The sequence below is a fragment of the Equus asinus genome, chromosome 4 (genome assembly GCF_041296235.1).
Source record: "Equus asinus isolate D_3611 breed Donkey chromosome 4, EquAss-T2T_v2, whole genome shotgun sequence".
In the NCBI taxonomy this organism is placed as follows: Eukaryota; Metazoa; Chordata; class Mammalia; order Perissodactyla; family Equidae; genus Equus; species Equus asinus.
Window position 1 is genome coordinate 79067731 of NC_091793.1, and position 15491 is coordinate 79083221.

The 15491-nt window shown below is 36.5% G+C and overlaps 1 protein-coding gene across 7 annotated transcripts in view; it reads left to right on the forward strand.

Moving 5' to 3' along the window:
• RAB3GAP1 (RAB3 GTPase activating protein catalytic subunit 1) overlaps positions 1 to 15491 on the forward strand; it is a 118574-nt gene that overhangs the window by 44668 nt on the left and 58415 nt on the right. For 4 of the 7 annotated variants that reach the window (XM_044769015.2, XM_044769016.2, XM_014849506.3 and 1 more), the window contains exon 5: positions 587 to 665. The exons of 2 other annotated variants lie outside the window; for them this stretch is intronic. In XM_044769015.2, coding sequence (XP_044624950.2) covers positions 587 to 665 — 79 coding nt within the window. The remainder of the gene's footprint in view (positions 1 to 586; positions 666 to 15491) is intronic. One more of the 7 variants, XM_044769018.2, reaches the window with a different exon arrangement.

Here is a 15491-nt window from a genome sequence, read left to right on the forward strand (position 1 = left end):
AAGGAAGTATTTTTATAAACAAGTATTATTCTTCATGCTTTAAATTTATCATGCATTTATGAATGGTCATCATTGATGTTAGTATCTTATTATGGATATGAATGCAAGTGCTTAAAGATATATGAGTTATAAGTGGGAAGCTGGTTAGTGGTTTTACAAGAACATTTAAGATGGCCAGGGACGAGCAAAGGCTAGCCATGGAAGGTGTTGCAGAGTTGACAGACTTCTAAGTAGAATTTTGAAATAGAGACAAGGGCACAGGCCAAGAAGAACAAATAAAACAAGGCTTTCTGATAAGAATGAGGAATTGTTTGAGTCATGACGTAGAAGAAAGGAAAATATTATAAACATGGGAATGATTTTTTTTTTTAATAGCCTGGCTTTTTTTGAAGAAAAGTTATTGAGAGAGAGAGACATCCCCCTGCCCACAAATCTTACAGTTAGCCCTAAATATAAATCTTTAAGCAAGTGCAAAGCTACATGGACTAGCAAGATATGCTATATAATATGATTTCTATAAATCGTATTATAAAATTCTGCCTTAGAATGAACATACTAACTTTTTCATTATCAAATGTTTTTATAGATGTTATTCCACAAGCTATGCAAGATTTGCTGTGTATGAATAATGACTTTCCTCCAAGAGCACATTGCCTGGTAAGATGGTAGGTATACATTTTAGTCAGGTAATTTTTAGTTTGTGTGTCAGGGAGGCCCCAAGGCTGACCTCAGGTTCGATGGTTTGCTCAGAGGACACACAGGACTCAGTTATCGTCGAACTTACTGCTATGATTTATTGTAGTGACAGCATGCAAAGCAAAGTCAACAAAGGAAAAAGGTGTCTGAGGCAAAGTTTGGAGGAAGTGCAAGTGTTTGAGTCCTTTGCTTGTTGAGTCACACAAGACCTGCTTAATTCCCTCAGCAACAAGTTGTGACAACATCATACATTGTCTACCAGGGAAGTTTGTTAGAGGCTCAGCTGTCAGAGGGTTTTTAGTTGGGGGCTGGCACCTTCTGACTGGTATATAACAAAATTTCAGACTCCCAGAAAGAAAGTAGATGTTCAGTATAAACCACCTTGTTTGTACAAACAGTTTAGTTAGGGTGGTAGTGAGAACTCTCCCCAGATCCAGGTTCCCAGATGCCATCCATAGGTCAGCCTTGCAAGCAGGGCTTTCTAAGGATAGCAGTCATAGGCCTGCTGTTAACTCTTTTCTGCACAGTAGGTGTCATAATCTAGGGTAGTGCCTAACTATCGTTCTGATGACCAGCATAGAACACTTAAAAATCATAGAAAACTTAGTACGTGTTGTTGGAAATTGAATTGAAATAAAATGTTGATCTTAGTTATGTGATAACATCAAAACTCACTTATGTTTATATTATATATGTGATACATTAATATAAGAGCCACATCACATTTAAAAGATTATGGGGCCCGCCCTGTGATGTAGCAGTTAAGTTCGCACGTTCCTCTTCAGCAGCCCGGGGTTCACCGGTTTGGATCCCAGGCACACACCTACACACCACTTATCAAGCCATGCTGTGGCAGGCATCCCACATATAAAGTAGAGGAAGATGGGCACAGATGTTAGCTCAGGGACAGTCTTCCTCACACACAAAAAAGTCATAAACAAAAGACAAACAACCTAATTAAAAAATGGGGAAAGGATCTGAACAGACATTTTTCCAAAGAAGATAACAGACGGCCCACAGGCACATGAAAAGATGTTCAACATCACTTACTATTAGGGAAATCCCTACAGTGAGATATCACCTCACGCCCGTCAGAATGGCTATTATTAAAAAGACAAGAGGGGCCGGCCTGATGGCGCAGCGGTTAAGTTCGCACCTTCTGCTTCGGCGGCCTGGGGTTTGCCGGTTCAGATCCTGGGTACAGACATGGCACCACTTGGCAAGCCATGCTGTGGCAGGCGTCCCGTATGTAAAGTAGAGGAAGATGTGCACAGATGTTAGCTCAGGGCCAGTATTCCTCAGAAAAAAGAGGAGGATTGGCAGCAGATGTTAGCTCAGGGCTAATCTTCCTCAAAAAAAAACCCAAATAAATGTTGGAAAGGTTGTGGAGAAAAAGGAACCCTTATACACTGCGGGTGGGAATGTAAACTGGTTCAGCCACTATGGAAAACAGTATGGAGATTGCTCAAAAAATTAGGACTAGAACTATCATATGATCCAGCTGTTCCATTTCTGGGTATTTATCCAAAGAACATGAAAACACTAATTCAAAAAAATATTTGCAACCCCTGTGTTCATTGCAGCATAATGTACAATAACCAAGACTTGGCAACAACCTAAGTGTGCCCAACAATGGATGAATGGATAAAGAAGATGTGGTCTATATATACAATGGAATACTACTCAGCCATTAAAAAAAAGATGAACAACAAAAAAAGATGTTGCAACAACATGGGTGACTTAATTTCGCTTAGCAAAATGGAGAAACATGACTTCTCTAATATGTGGAAGATGAAAACAACAACAAACACACACATATAAATTAGATTGGTGGTTACTGAGGGGTAAGGGTGAAAGGAGTAAAAAGGCACTGTGTATGGTGGTAGATGCTAATTAGTCTGGGTGGTGAACTTGATATAGTTTACACAGAAGTCGAAAGATGATGTACACCTGAAATTTATATAATGTTATGAACCAATGTTACCCCAATTAAAAAAAAAGAATGTCATAGAGATGGAATCATATGGTAACCATTGAGACTGGCTTATTTCACTCAACATAATGCTTTTGAGATCTGTTGAAGTAATTCTTTATTAACAGTTAGTTACTTTTTATTGCTAAGTAGTATTCTGTTGTAAGGATATACCACAGTTTGTTTACTCATTCACCTATTAAAGGATATTAGGATTGTTTCTAGGTTTAGGCATTTGAATAAAGCTGCTATAAATATTTGTGTAGAGGTTTTTGTGTGAAAATACCTTTTCAGTTCACTGAAATATCTAGGGTGAGATTGCTAAGTCATATAGTAACTGTATATTTAATTTTATGAGAAATGGCTAAACTGATTTCCAGAGTGACTACCATTTTGCATTCCCACCAGCACTGTAGGAGACTTCCAGTGCTCTACATGCTCCCCAGCACTTGGTGTCAGTATTTTTATAGTAGCCATTCTAATAGGTGTATTGTGTTTCTCATCCTGGTTTGGTTTTTTTGATTTGTTTTTTTAGTGAGGAAGATTGTCACTGAACTAACATCTGTGCCAATCTTCTGCTATTTTGGAGAGGATGTGGGTTGCTGCCACAGCATGGCTGGATGAGTGGTGTGCAGGTCCACACCTGGGATCCACAATAGCAAACCGTGGGCTGTCAAAGTGAAACACGTGAACTTAACCACTACACCACTGGGCTGGCCCCTCTCATCGTAGTTTTAATTTGAATTTTGAACGTCTTTCATGTGTTTATTTGCCGTGTATATACTCTGATAGACTGTTCAAGTCTTTTGCCCACTTTTTAATTGAGTTGTTTGTTTTCTTACTGTTGAGTTTTGAGAGTTCTTTGTATATTCTGAATACACATATTTTCTCCCAGACAGTAGCTTATCTTTTCATTCTCTTAGCATTTCCTTTTCTAGAATAAAAGTTTTTAAATTTGATCAATCCCATTTCATCAATTTTTTACTTTATGAATCATGCTTTTGTTGCTGTGTCTAGGAACTCTGTACCAGCAGGTCATGGAGCTTTCTCCTATTTTTTAAAATAAACTTAAAAATTTTTTTGATTTATTTTATATTTACAGAAAAACTAAAAAATTTTTGGTTTATTTTAGATTTACAGGAAAAGTTGCAAAGATAGTACAGACTGTCCTGTTAGACTCTTCACCCAGCTTCCCCTATTGTGAACAGCTTAGGTTACCATGGTACCTGTGTCAAAACTGAGAAACTAACATTGGTACATTAGTATTAGCTAAACTTTATTTAACTAGTTTTTCCACTAATATCCATTTTCTATTCCTGGATCCCAGCTAGGATAGCACATTGCATTTAGTCATCATGTCTTCTTAGTTTCCATAGTCACTGATGTGTGAAAGTTTCTCAGTCTTTTCTTATTTTTCATCACCTTGAAAGTTTTGAGGAGTACTAGTCAGGTATTTCATAGAATCTCCCTCAATTTGGGTTTGTCTCTGGTTTTCTTATGATTATACTTGGATTATGGGCTTTTGGGAAGAATGCCATAGAGGTGAAGTGCCTTTTTCATCAAGTCATATCAGAAGATTGTTATCAGTGTTATTTGATCACTAGTGATGTTAACTTTCCTCACGTGGCTAATTCTGTGTTTTATTCTAAAAATTTTACATTTTATATTTAGAGCTATTATTCATTTAAGTTAATTTTTGTGTAAGATAGAAGTTTAGGTCAGGGTTCTGCTTTTGCATACGGGTGTTGAGTTCTAACACCTTTTGTTAATAAGAGTTCCCTTTCTCCATTGCTTTACTTTTGCGACTTTGTTAAAAATCATCATTTGTGTGAGTATATGTCTGGATGCTCTTAGTTACTCTAGCTTTGTAAGTCGTCTTTAAATTAGGTAGTGTGATTTCTCCAACTTTATTCTTCCTTTCAAAAGTTGTTTTGGTTATTCTGGCTGCTTTGCTTTTCTATTTACATTTTAGAACTGGCTTGTCTAGATCTGCAAAATGTCCTTCTGAAATTTGATTGCCTTAAATCTCTAGATCAGTTTGGAGGAGGATTGGTATCTTTACTATGTTGAGTCTTCCATTTCATCATCATGGTTGGTCTCTCCAATTATTTAGGTCTTCTTTGATTTCTTTCATTAGTGTCTTGTAGTTTTCAGCATGCAGATCCTGTGTATGTTTTGGTAGATTTATATCTAATTATTGCTTTTTTTATTGTAGTTTAGTATTTTTAAAATTTTCATTTCCAGATCTTTGTTGCTAGTGTGTAGGAATGTGACTGATTTTTGTGCATTGACCTTATATCCCGTAACCTTACTAAATCAATTATTAGTTTCTAGGAGGGTTTTTTAGTGTCATTTGAGTTTTATATGTAAACAATCATGTTGTCTGTGAATAGGGATAGTTTTATTTCTTCATTTCCAATCTCTGTGTCTTTTTTTTCTTTCCTTTTGAAACTGGCTAGGGCTTCCAGTAAAATATTGAGTAGGAGTGGTGGGGGCCGACCCCATGGACAACTGGTTAAATTTGCACGCTCCACTTCGCTGGCCCAGGGTTTCACGGGTTCGGATCCTGGGCGCGGACATGGCACTGCTCATCAGGTCATGTTGAGGCAGTGTCCCATATAGCACAACCAGAGGCACTCAACTAGGATATACAACTATGTACCTGGGGTGGGGGAGGGGGGAGCTTTGGGAAAAAGAAGAAGAAGAAAAAAGATTGGCAACAGATGTTAGCGCAGGTGCCAATCTTTAAAAAAAAAAATAGGAGTAGTGAAAGTGGACATCTTTGCCTTGTTATTGATCTCAGAGGGAAAGCATTTTAGTCTTTTACCGTTAAGTATGATGTCAGCTATAGGTTTTTCATAGATGCTTTTTATTACGTCGAGAAAGTTCCTTTCCATTCCTAGTTTGCTAAGAGTTTTTATCATGAGTGGATGTTGAATTTTGTCAAATGCTTTTTCTACTTAAATTAATATGGTCACTTGTTTCTTCTGTAGATTTTTAATATGGTGATTACATTGATTTTTGGATATCTAACTAACTTTGCATTCCCAAGATAAACCCTACTTCTTTGTGGTGTAATTTGTATTTGTGGGTATATGTATTGCTGGATTTGAAATGTATTATTTTGTTGAGGACTTCATTGTCTATTTTCTTAAGGGATATTGGTCTGTAGTTTTCTAATGCTTTGGTTTGGGTATCAGAGAAATGCTGGCCTCATAATGTGAGTTGGGAAATATTTTGTTCTCTTCTATTTTCTGGAGGAGAGTGTGTAAAATTGGTGTTGTCTTCTTTAAGTGTTTGGTAGAATTTGCCATTGAAACCATCTGGGCCAGAAGTTCTCATTTTATTGAGGTGGTGGTCCCTTCTAGGTTCCAGGCTTTAAGCAGAAGTCTCAGTTCCAGCTTTTTGCCTCATGTACACCCATATTCCTGAGGGGCTATTGATTTAATTGGTGGAAAGTCCATGCACAGACAATGCTTGAATAAATCTAAAGGATACAGAAAGAAGCTGGTGTGTTTAGGTTACTTTGTTGGGAGATTGGTGACATCAGCAAAAAGATATGCAGCTTCCTACTCCCAGGGCCTCATAAACAAGGGCACAGTTGTGAATGATAATATCTGAGAGATATTATGCTTCTGGAAGCATAGTTTCCAGACCTCACCTTATTTATATTTATTATGAGGCTGGGGTATTCTTGCACACAGCCTAGTCTGGATACATGCCAGAGACCACCTGCCCTGGGCTGGGTATACTGTATCACTCTCAGAGTTGTGTAATTCACATTATCACTGCTAGACTAAAACACGTGGTATTCTCAGACATAAACAAACTTTTCTTCTATCTTTCTCAGTCTGTCTAGTCTATCAAAGCATCGTTAGTTTTTCAGACATCTCTGTGAGTCCTACTAACAGGCTTTTAGCAACTAAAGGCTTATCCTGTAAAATCCCAATCCGTAGTCCCTAGCTGTTAGAGTTTGTATCCAAAGTTTATAATCCTCTGGGTTTCTTCAGAGTCACCTTGCATGCTTGCTTCTGGCTTTCAGTTTCCTCTTTATTTCTGTCACCCAGGAATCTCCTTTTTATTCCTTCAAATTCAGCTATGTATTTGAAAAACATTGTTGTATTTTATCAGGTATTTTGATGTGTTTTGGGGGAAGAAGGACTCTGTGTCATGTCAATCTGCCATATCATTTTCATTTTTTTCATTTAATCTTTCTTAAAGATTAGAAAGCCAACAACCAAATTTATGAGAATTATTTGGAAATTAGATGTATTAAAGGTATATGTGTTTTCTTTTATTAAGCAAACATTATTTTTAAACATTTACTTTGAGCCAGGTACTGGGATACCCAGGATAAAATATGATCCCTGCCTCAGTAAGTTTTGAGATTAGTAGGGGGACAAATAAGGGAATAAATGGTAACACTATTGATAAATGCTGTCAGAGAGGGCACTACAGGGCTTGATCCAAACTCATAGGAGGTGCCCCTTTTTCAGACAGTTTAAGTCAGGAAAATGTTTCCAGAAGTGGTGATACCTCACCTGAAGCCTGAAAGACAAGTGAGAATAAGCCAGGTGAAGTTAGATAAAAGATATTCAAGGCAGAAGAAGAGCATTTGTAAAGGTGATGATGTTTAGATTAAGAATTTGAAATCTGCAGGTAGTTGGGTAAGCCTGGAGTATAGCAGCAGAGGGTTGAGAATGGCAAAAGATGAGAAGCTATCTGTGTATCTTAGGCCTAATGTGAACTGGGCATCTTAAGAAGATTTCATAATGTTCTCATACTTCATTTTTTTAATAGATTTTTTTAAAATTGTAATTGTTAAAAATTAAACTTTTTGCAGTTTTCAAGGATATGAATTACTCGCCATGCTTCTTAGCTACTGAAGAATAACATACAAAGAAATTTTCACCTATAAATATTTCCTTTTTTTTGAATTAAAGTTAATACTGAAGCAATGGCATTGAAAACTATTATGCAAGATGTCCGTTTATACTATACATATACAACTAGTATAGGTTGACCCTATCAGAATGAGATAAAATTAATACATGATTAACTTATTTTCAAATCAAGCTTTAGAAAATAGAATTTTCACATTCATGTCAAACGCTCAATTTTGATAGTTCATCTATATCTCTTTTGATATCTTGTAGGTTCAGTTTAACTTTTTAAAGAGTATTTTATGAAACTGGTCTTTAAAAGGTATATGAGCATGATCAGTTTTTATGCTCTGGGCAAGATAATTGATCTTAATGTTGTGATTTGTTGGGTGCGTCTCTCTACCTCTTTATATATCTGTTCTTTAATACCTTCTAATGACTGGTTCCTGAAACCATCATTAGATATTTATTCCCTTGATTGTTATTCCTTATCATAAAATAAATAGCCCTGGAAATGACACAGACGTTAGCTTTAGCAGACATTTATGCCCACGTGTAAATTCATGAGATCCTTCCTGAGCAGAGGTTTTAAAAGAAGGTTTGGTAGGCAGGATAATGAACATCTCTACCTCCTAAAGATATCCACATCCTAAAAACCTGTGAATATAGGTTATTGTAGCAAGAAGGAATCAAGGGAGCAGATGGAATTAGGGTTTCTAATCAACTGACTTTAATATAGGGAGATTTATCCTGGATTATCTGGGTGGACCCAATGTAATCACAAGAGTTCTTAAAAGTGGAAGACAGAGGCAGAAGAGAGTCACTGTCAGAGCGATGTGATGTAAGAAGAACTTGGCCCACTGTTGCTGGCTTTCAAGATGGAAGAAGGTGGCCACAAACCAAGGAATGAGGGTAGCCTCTAGAAACTGGGAAAAGCAAAGAATGGATTCTTCCTTAGCGCCTCCAAAAAGAAATCAGCCTTAGCCTTGCTGACAAGTTGATTTTAGCCTGGTGAGACTTGTGTCAGATTTCTGACCTATAGAACTATAAGAGAATAAATCTGTGTTGTTTTAAGTCACCAAGTTTGTGGTGATTTGTTACAGCAGCAACATGAAAATAATACAGAAAATGAGAACATAAAAGCTGCGTGCTTGTGGAGGCTTTACTGAAATTGGAAAAATACACTGAAAGTACAGCTGGGTTTAACTGAGGACAGATTTTTGTCTCCATGGTTTGCCTTTGTCTAGCCTATTCTTTGGTCCTTTCAGCTTCAGTCATACTTTAGTGGTCATCACAAAGGAATAACAGCAACGGCATAAGAAACAGTTCACAAACAATCTTGTGAACTGCACAGTTGAATAATTATGGCTTTAAAAAAATATTTAATGTATTTTTTTGCTGGTGATAGACAGAGATAAGTGTAAAAGGGCCTGATAGTTTTAAGAGAATGGTATTATAGCCCTAAGGACCTGTAAAATGTTCTTATTTGAAAAGCAAATGTTCAGAGGACTTATGGTAATGGCAACATGAAGTAGTTGGCAATTCCACTCTGGAAAAAAAAAATGGTGTGAAACTGGAAAAAAATGTGAAAACAGTCATTTCAGGGCACTGGAGATTATTCAAAGGCAGGCAACAAATTGAGAAGGATTTATTCTTGAAAAACTACTAGAGTTTCAGTAAGAATAGAGGGAGCAGCTGGCCATTTTGCCTGTGGTTGTTTGTATTACCGTCCCTTTTCTCCCCAGTCTATGCTGATGAGAAATGTAGTTTTCCAGTCTCGGCTGGCCATGAAAACCACCAGCTCTGTTGGCAAATGGGCAGACTTGATTCTGGATAGATGGCAAAAACGTGTGGCTTTGCCAATTAAAAGTAGCAGACTTGATTGAGAACAAGTGGGGAAAACCTGTACCTTTCTCTAGGCCAAAGTTGCAGTCCTAGTTCAAGGCAAATGGTGGATTAGTCAGAAATTTAACAGGAATATCCTCTATGAGAGCCACAGAAGAGCTGGATACACTGTACACATACCTGTATGATAGGAAAACTACACATGTGCACAGGAGATGCAAGAGAAACCAAATTTCAGAGCTGGTTGCAACTTTGAATGCATTCTCCAACTCATACCACAGATGAATCGACAAAAGATGAAAGCCTATGGGTTCAGGTGTTTGAGCACAATCTGTGCCCAAATTATTGTCTTACCACTAAGCTATACAGACAAGGGGTAGCCTCTAGAGAGCCAGGCTGAAAAATAAGAGTGAAATGACTGAATAGAGATGTTAGTAGCTTGAACACCTTGTGGGAGACAGATTGCATAGTTTCAGTCTGCCCAAGATACTAAATACAAACAAACTAACAAAAAAGAAACTAACCACCCTCAGAAAAGTTAAAACAGGACCTGGTTTTGCTACAATATATTATCTAAATGTAGTTTTCAACTACAAATTACTAGATATAAAAGATCACACAGGAAAGTGTGACCCATGCAAGCAAAATAAGACAGTAGAAATGGACTCTTAGTGGGCCCAGATGTTGGATTTAGCAATAACTTCAAAGCAGTTATTATAAGCAAGTTCAAAATTAAAAGGAACTGTATTCAAAGAATTAAAAATATACTAACCAATCACATAGGAAATCTCAATAGATAGAAACCATAAAAAAGAACCAAATGGAAATCCTAGAGTTGAAAAGTATAATTGAAATAAACTTTCACCAGATGAGCTCAAAAGCAGATCTGAGATGGCAGAAGAAACAGTTGGTGGATTTGAAAGATTAATAGAAATTATCTATTCCAAAGAACAGAAAGAAAAATGAACAGAACTTCAGAGATCTCTGGGTCAGTATCAGGTGTTCCAAAGCATACATGTAAATGGAGTTCCAGATGAAGAAAAAGAAAGAGGCAGGAAAAATAATTTAAAGAAATAATGGCTGAAAACTTCTCAGATTTGATGAATAAAACATTTTCTTAGGGACCCAAGAATCATTGGAAATACTCTGGTAAATACAAAACATATATTCTGTTAATTTTAAAAAAAAACATAAGATTGCTTAAGAAGTAATTATAGCACTGTATTTTTTATAATGTACATGTAACATGTAATATGTATGACAATATTGTACAAAGGAAGAGGGCAGGATATGGAGCTATACTGTGTAAAATTGCTAGATTGTACCAGAATTAACCTAAGTAGATTATAAATTAAAGATACAGATTGCAATATCCAGGAATCACTGGGAGGAAATAATTTTAAAAAGCAATTGTTTATTTAACCACGTCCGTTTTCTCAGGTATTTTTGTAGATGCTAGGTATTTAAATATGTTGAAGAAATGGATTTTTCGTTGTTTATCATCACCATTTTTGTGATCCAGTATTTGTGTATGTGTGAGGAAGACTGGCCCTGAGCTAACATTTGTTCCCAGTCTTCCTCTACTTTGTATATGGGATGCTGCCACAGCATGGCTGATGAGCAGTGTGTGGGTCTGCACCCAGGATCCGAACCTCTGAACCATGGGCCACTAAAACGGAGCATGCGAACTTAACCACCATGCCACTGGGCTGGCCCCAGTGATCCAATATTTTATGTATATATTCTTTGTACTGTTTGAAGAAGCTCTGAATATATTTCTTTCTAAAGCAAGACATGTAAGAGTTGTAAAATGGTAGCATTCAAAGTAGATGGCATGGTTTTATGATTTTCCAATGTGAGATTAACAACAGATATATCAAATATTGATTATTTGTTGCTGCTTTCAGTCTTTATTGGAGCAAGAAAAAAGAATGCATCTTAAAATATACAAAAACGAAGGCTTTATTGTGCTACTGTTCTCAGTTGGAAGTTGTGATATTAAGGCACATTTATATTTAAATTTAGTATTTAGTATACATTTGTAATCAGATAAAACAGTTCTGTTATTAAGAATTGCTATAGTGGGGTTTTTATTTGTGTTGATACATTTGAGCTCCGGATAAATTTAGACTGCTAGACTAGAAATCGAAGAAAATATAAACATTTACTAATGAAACTCATTGTCTTAGGCACGCTCTCCATTCACCTTTCCCGTTCTTTCCTTCCCTGTCTTCCCTCCCATTTCCACACACACACACACAAAAAAGGAGACCAAAACATCTCACACTTCTTGATTTTGGACAACCAAGCAAGAAATCATGGGAAATATGGCATATTTCCATCTAGATATTTTTTATGAGCATGGGAGTTATATGTGTATATATTTTTGTGTTTTTGATTTGGGAATTTTTTTCATAAATGAGATTTTACTATACATATTGTTCTGATATATATTCATTTTTCTCAGCATTTCATGATAGGCTTTATGTCAGTAAATTCAAATATATATATACTTTTTTTAATGACTAAGTATTCCATAGTATGGGAGGATACTGTAATTATTTACCCCATTACTCTATTGAAGGCTATTTAGGTTGTTTCTGGTTTTTCACAAACTATTATAATTAACATCATTGTGCATATACCTTTGTGCATTTATGTGAATGTTTTTGTAGCATGGATACAAAGAGATATTAGTTCAAAGTCTGAAAATTTTAACTATTGATATTCTGTCTTTTTGCCTTCTAAAAATGTTTTTAAAGTTTATACCACCACCTGTGGCATATCCTGAACTCTTGCCAACACTGCATCTTATCAGCATTTTATATTTTTTGCCAATTTAATAGGTTAACAGTGATATCTTGTCCTAATTTTTATTCTCCTAATCACTAGTGAAATTGAACTTCTTCTTCTTCCTCTTCCCTCTCCCCCTTCCCCCCCTCCCCCTTTTTTCTTCTTTTTTGCTGAGGAAGATTCACCCTGAGCTAACATCTGTGTCAATCTTCCTCCATTTTGTTGGTGGGTCACTGCCTCAGGATGACTGAAAAATGGTGTAGGTCCGTGCCTGGGATCTGAACCCATGAACCCAGGCTGCTGAAGCAGAGCACCAAACTTAACTATTATACCATGGGCTGGCTCCTGAGATTGAGCATCTTTTATAGAATTATTAGCCATTTATATTTCTTATTCTTTAAAATATGCGTTAGTTTTGCTCATTTATTAGGTTAAATTTTTTTTATGGTGATAAAACATATGTAACAAAATTTATCGTTTTAACCATTTTTAAGTGTGGAGTTCGGTAGCATTAAGTACATTTGCATTTTTATACAGCCTTCACCATTGTCCATCCCTAGAACTTTTTCATCGTCCCATATTGAAACTGTACCCATTAAACAATAACTCCTCATTCCCTCCTACCCCAGGCCTGGCAACCACCGTTCTACTTTCTGTCTCTCTGAGTTTGATTCTTCTGCGTATCTCATATAAGTGGAATCATACAATATTTATACTTTTGTGCCTGGCTTATTTCATTTAGCATAATGTCATCAAGGTTCATCTATGCTGTAGCATGTATCAGAATTTCTTTTCTAAGGCAGAATAATATTTCGTTGTATGTTTATACCGCATTTTGTTATCCATTCATCTGTTGATAGACATTCAGATGTTTCCACCTTTTGGCTATTGTGGATAGTGCTGCCATGAACATGGATGTTCAAATATCTCTTGAGTTTTAATTCTTTTGAATATATACCCAGATGTGGAATTGCTGGTTGTTTTATGTTTAAAGTTTTTTTAAAAATTATTTTATGGAGGTCATAATGGTTTATAACATTGTGAAATTTCAGGTGTACATTATCATCTATCAGTTTCTGTATAGACTGCATTGTGCTTGTCCCCAATAGTCTAATTTTTATCCATCAGTATATATAAGTGCCCCTTTACCCCTTTCGCCCACCTCCCAACCACTTCCCCGCTGGTAACCACTAATCTGTTCTCTTTATCTATGTGTTTTCTTTGTCTTCCACCTATGAGTGAAATCATGTCCTGTATGTCTTTCTCTGTCTGGCTTTTTTTGCTTAACATCATACCCTCGTGGTCCATCCCCGTTGTTGCAAATGGGATGATTTTGTCTTTTTTTATGGCTGAATAGTATTCCATTGTGTGTATATACCACACCTTTATCCGTTCATCAGTCCATGGGCACTTGGATTGCTTCCATGTCTTGGCTATTGTGAATAATGCTGCAGTGAACCTAGGGGTGCGTAGATCTCTTTGAATTGTTGGTTTCAAGTTCTTTGGATAAATACCCAGTATTTGAAAATAAGTTAACCATGTATTAATTTTATTTCATTCTGATAGGGTCAATCTATACTAGTTGTATATGTATAGTATAAATGGACATCTTGCATAATAGTTTTCAATGCCATTGCTTCAGTATTAACTTTAATTTAATTTTTTTGAGGAATCTCCATTCTCTTTTCTGTAGTGGCTGCACCAGTGCATTCCCACCAGCAGTGTATGAAGGTTCCCTTTTCTCCACATCCTCTCCAACATTTGTTAATTTTTGTTGTGATAATTATAGCCATTATAGCCATTCTCACAGGTGTAAGGTGATATCTCATTGTCGTTTTGGGGGGTTTTTTTTAAGATTTTATTTTTCCTTTTTCTCCCAAAGCCCCTTGGCACATAGTTGTGTATTTTTAGTTGTGGGTCCCTCCAGCCGTGGCATGCGGGACGCTGCCCCAGCATGGCCTGACAAGCAGCGCCATGTCCACTCCCAGGATCTGAACTGGCGAAACCCTGGGCCACCAAAGCAGAGTGCGAGAACCCAACTACTCACCCACGGGTCTGGCCCCTCATTGTAGCTTTGATTTGCATTTCCCTAATCATTAGTGATGTTGAACATCTTTTCATGTGTCTATTGGCCATCTGTATATCTTCTTTGGAAAAATATCTGTTCATATCATCTGCCCATTTTTTAATCAGGTTGTTTGGTTTTATGTTGTTGAGTTGCATAAGTTCTTTATATATTTTGGAAATTAACCCCTTGTCAGATATATGATTTGCAAATATTTTCTCCCAATTGATGGGTTGCCTTTTCCTTTTGTTCCTGGTTTCCTTTGCCTTGCAGAAGCTCTTTAGTCTGAAATAGTCCCATTTGTTTACTTTTTCTTTTGTTTCTCTTGCCTGAGTAGACATGGTATTCAAAAAGATACTGGTAAGACTGATGTCAAAGAATGCACTGCCTGTATTTTCTTCTAAGAGTTTTACGGTTTCAGGCTTTATCTTCAAGTCTTTAATCCGTTTTGAGTTAATTTTTCTGTATGGTGTAAGATAATGGTCTACTTTCATTCTTTTGCATGTGGCTGTCCAGTTTTCCCAACACCATTTATTTCCTTTCTCCATTGTATGTTCTTGGCTCCTTTGTTGAAAATCTAGCTTCTGTAGATGTGTGGTTTTATTTCTGGGCTTTCGATTCTGTTCCATTGATCTGTGTGCCTATTTTTGTGCCAGTACCAGACTTTTAATTACTATAGCTTTGTAGTGTATTTTGAAGTCAGGCAGTGTGACATCTCCAGCTATATTCCTTTTTCTCAGGATTGCTTTCACTATTCGGGATCTTTTGTTGTTCCATATAAATTTTAGCGTTCTTTGTTCTATTTCCGTGAAATATGTCATTGGGATTCTGATTGGGATTGCACTGAAGCTGTAGATTGCTTTAGGCAATATGAACATTTTAACTATGTTTATTCTTCCAATCCATGTGCATGGACTATCTTTCCATGTGTTTATGTCATCTTCAGTTTCTTTCAATAGTGTCTTATAGTTTTTAGGGTATACGTCTTTTACCTCTTTGGTTAAATTTATTCCTAGATATTTTATTCTTTTTGTTGCGATTGTAAACAGGATTGTATTCTTGAGTTCTCTTTCTTCTAGTTCATTATTAGAGTATAGAAATGCAACTGATTTTTGTAAGTTGATTGTGTACCCTGCAACTTCACTGTAGTTGTTATTTCTAGTAGTTTTCTGATGGATTCTTTAGGATTTTCTATTTACAGAATTATGTCATCTGCAAAGAGCGAGAGTTTCACTTC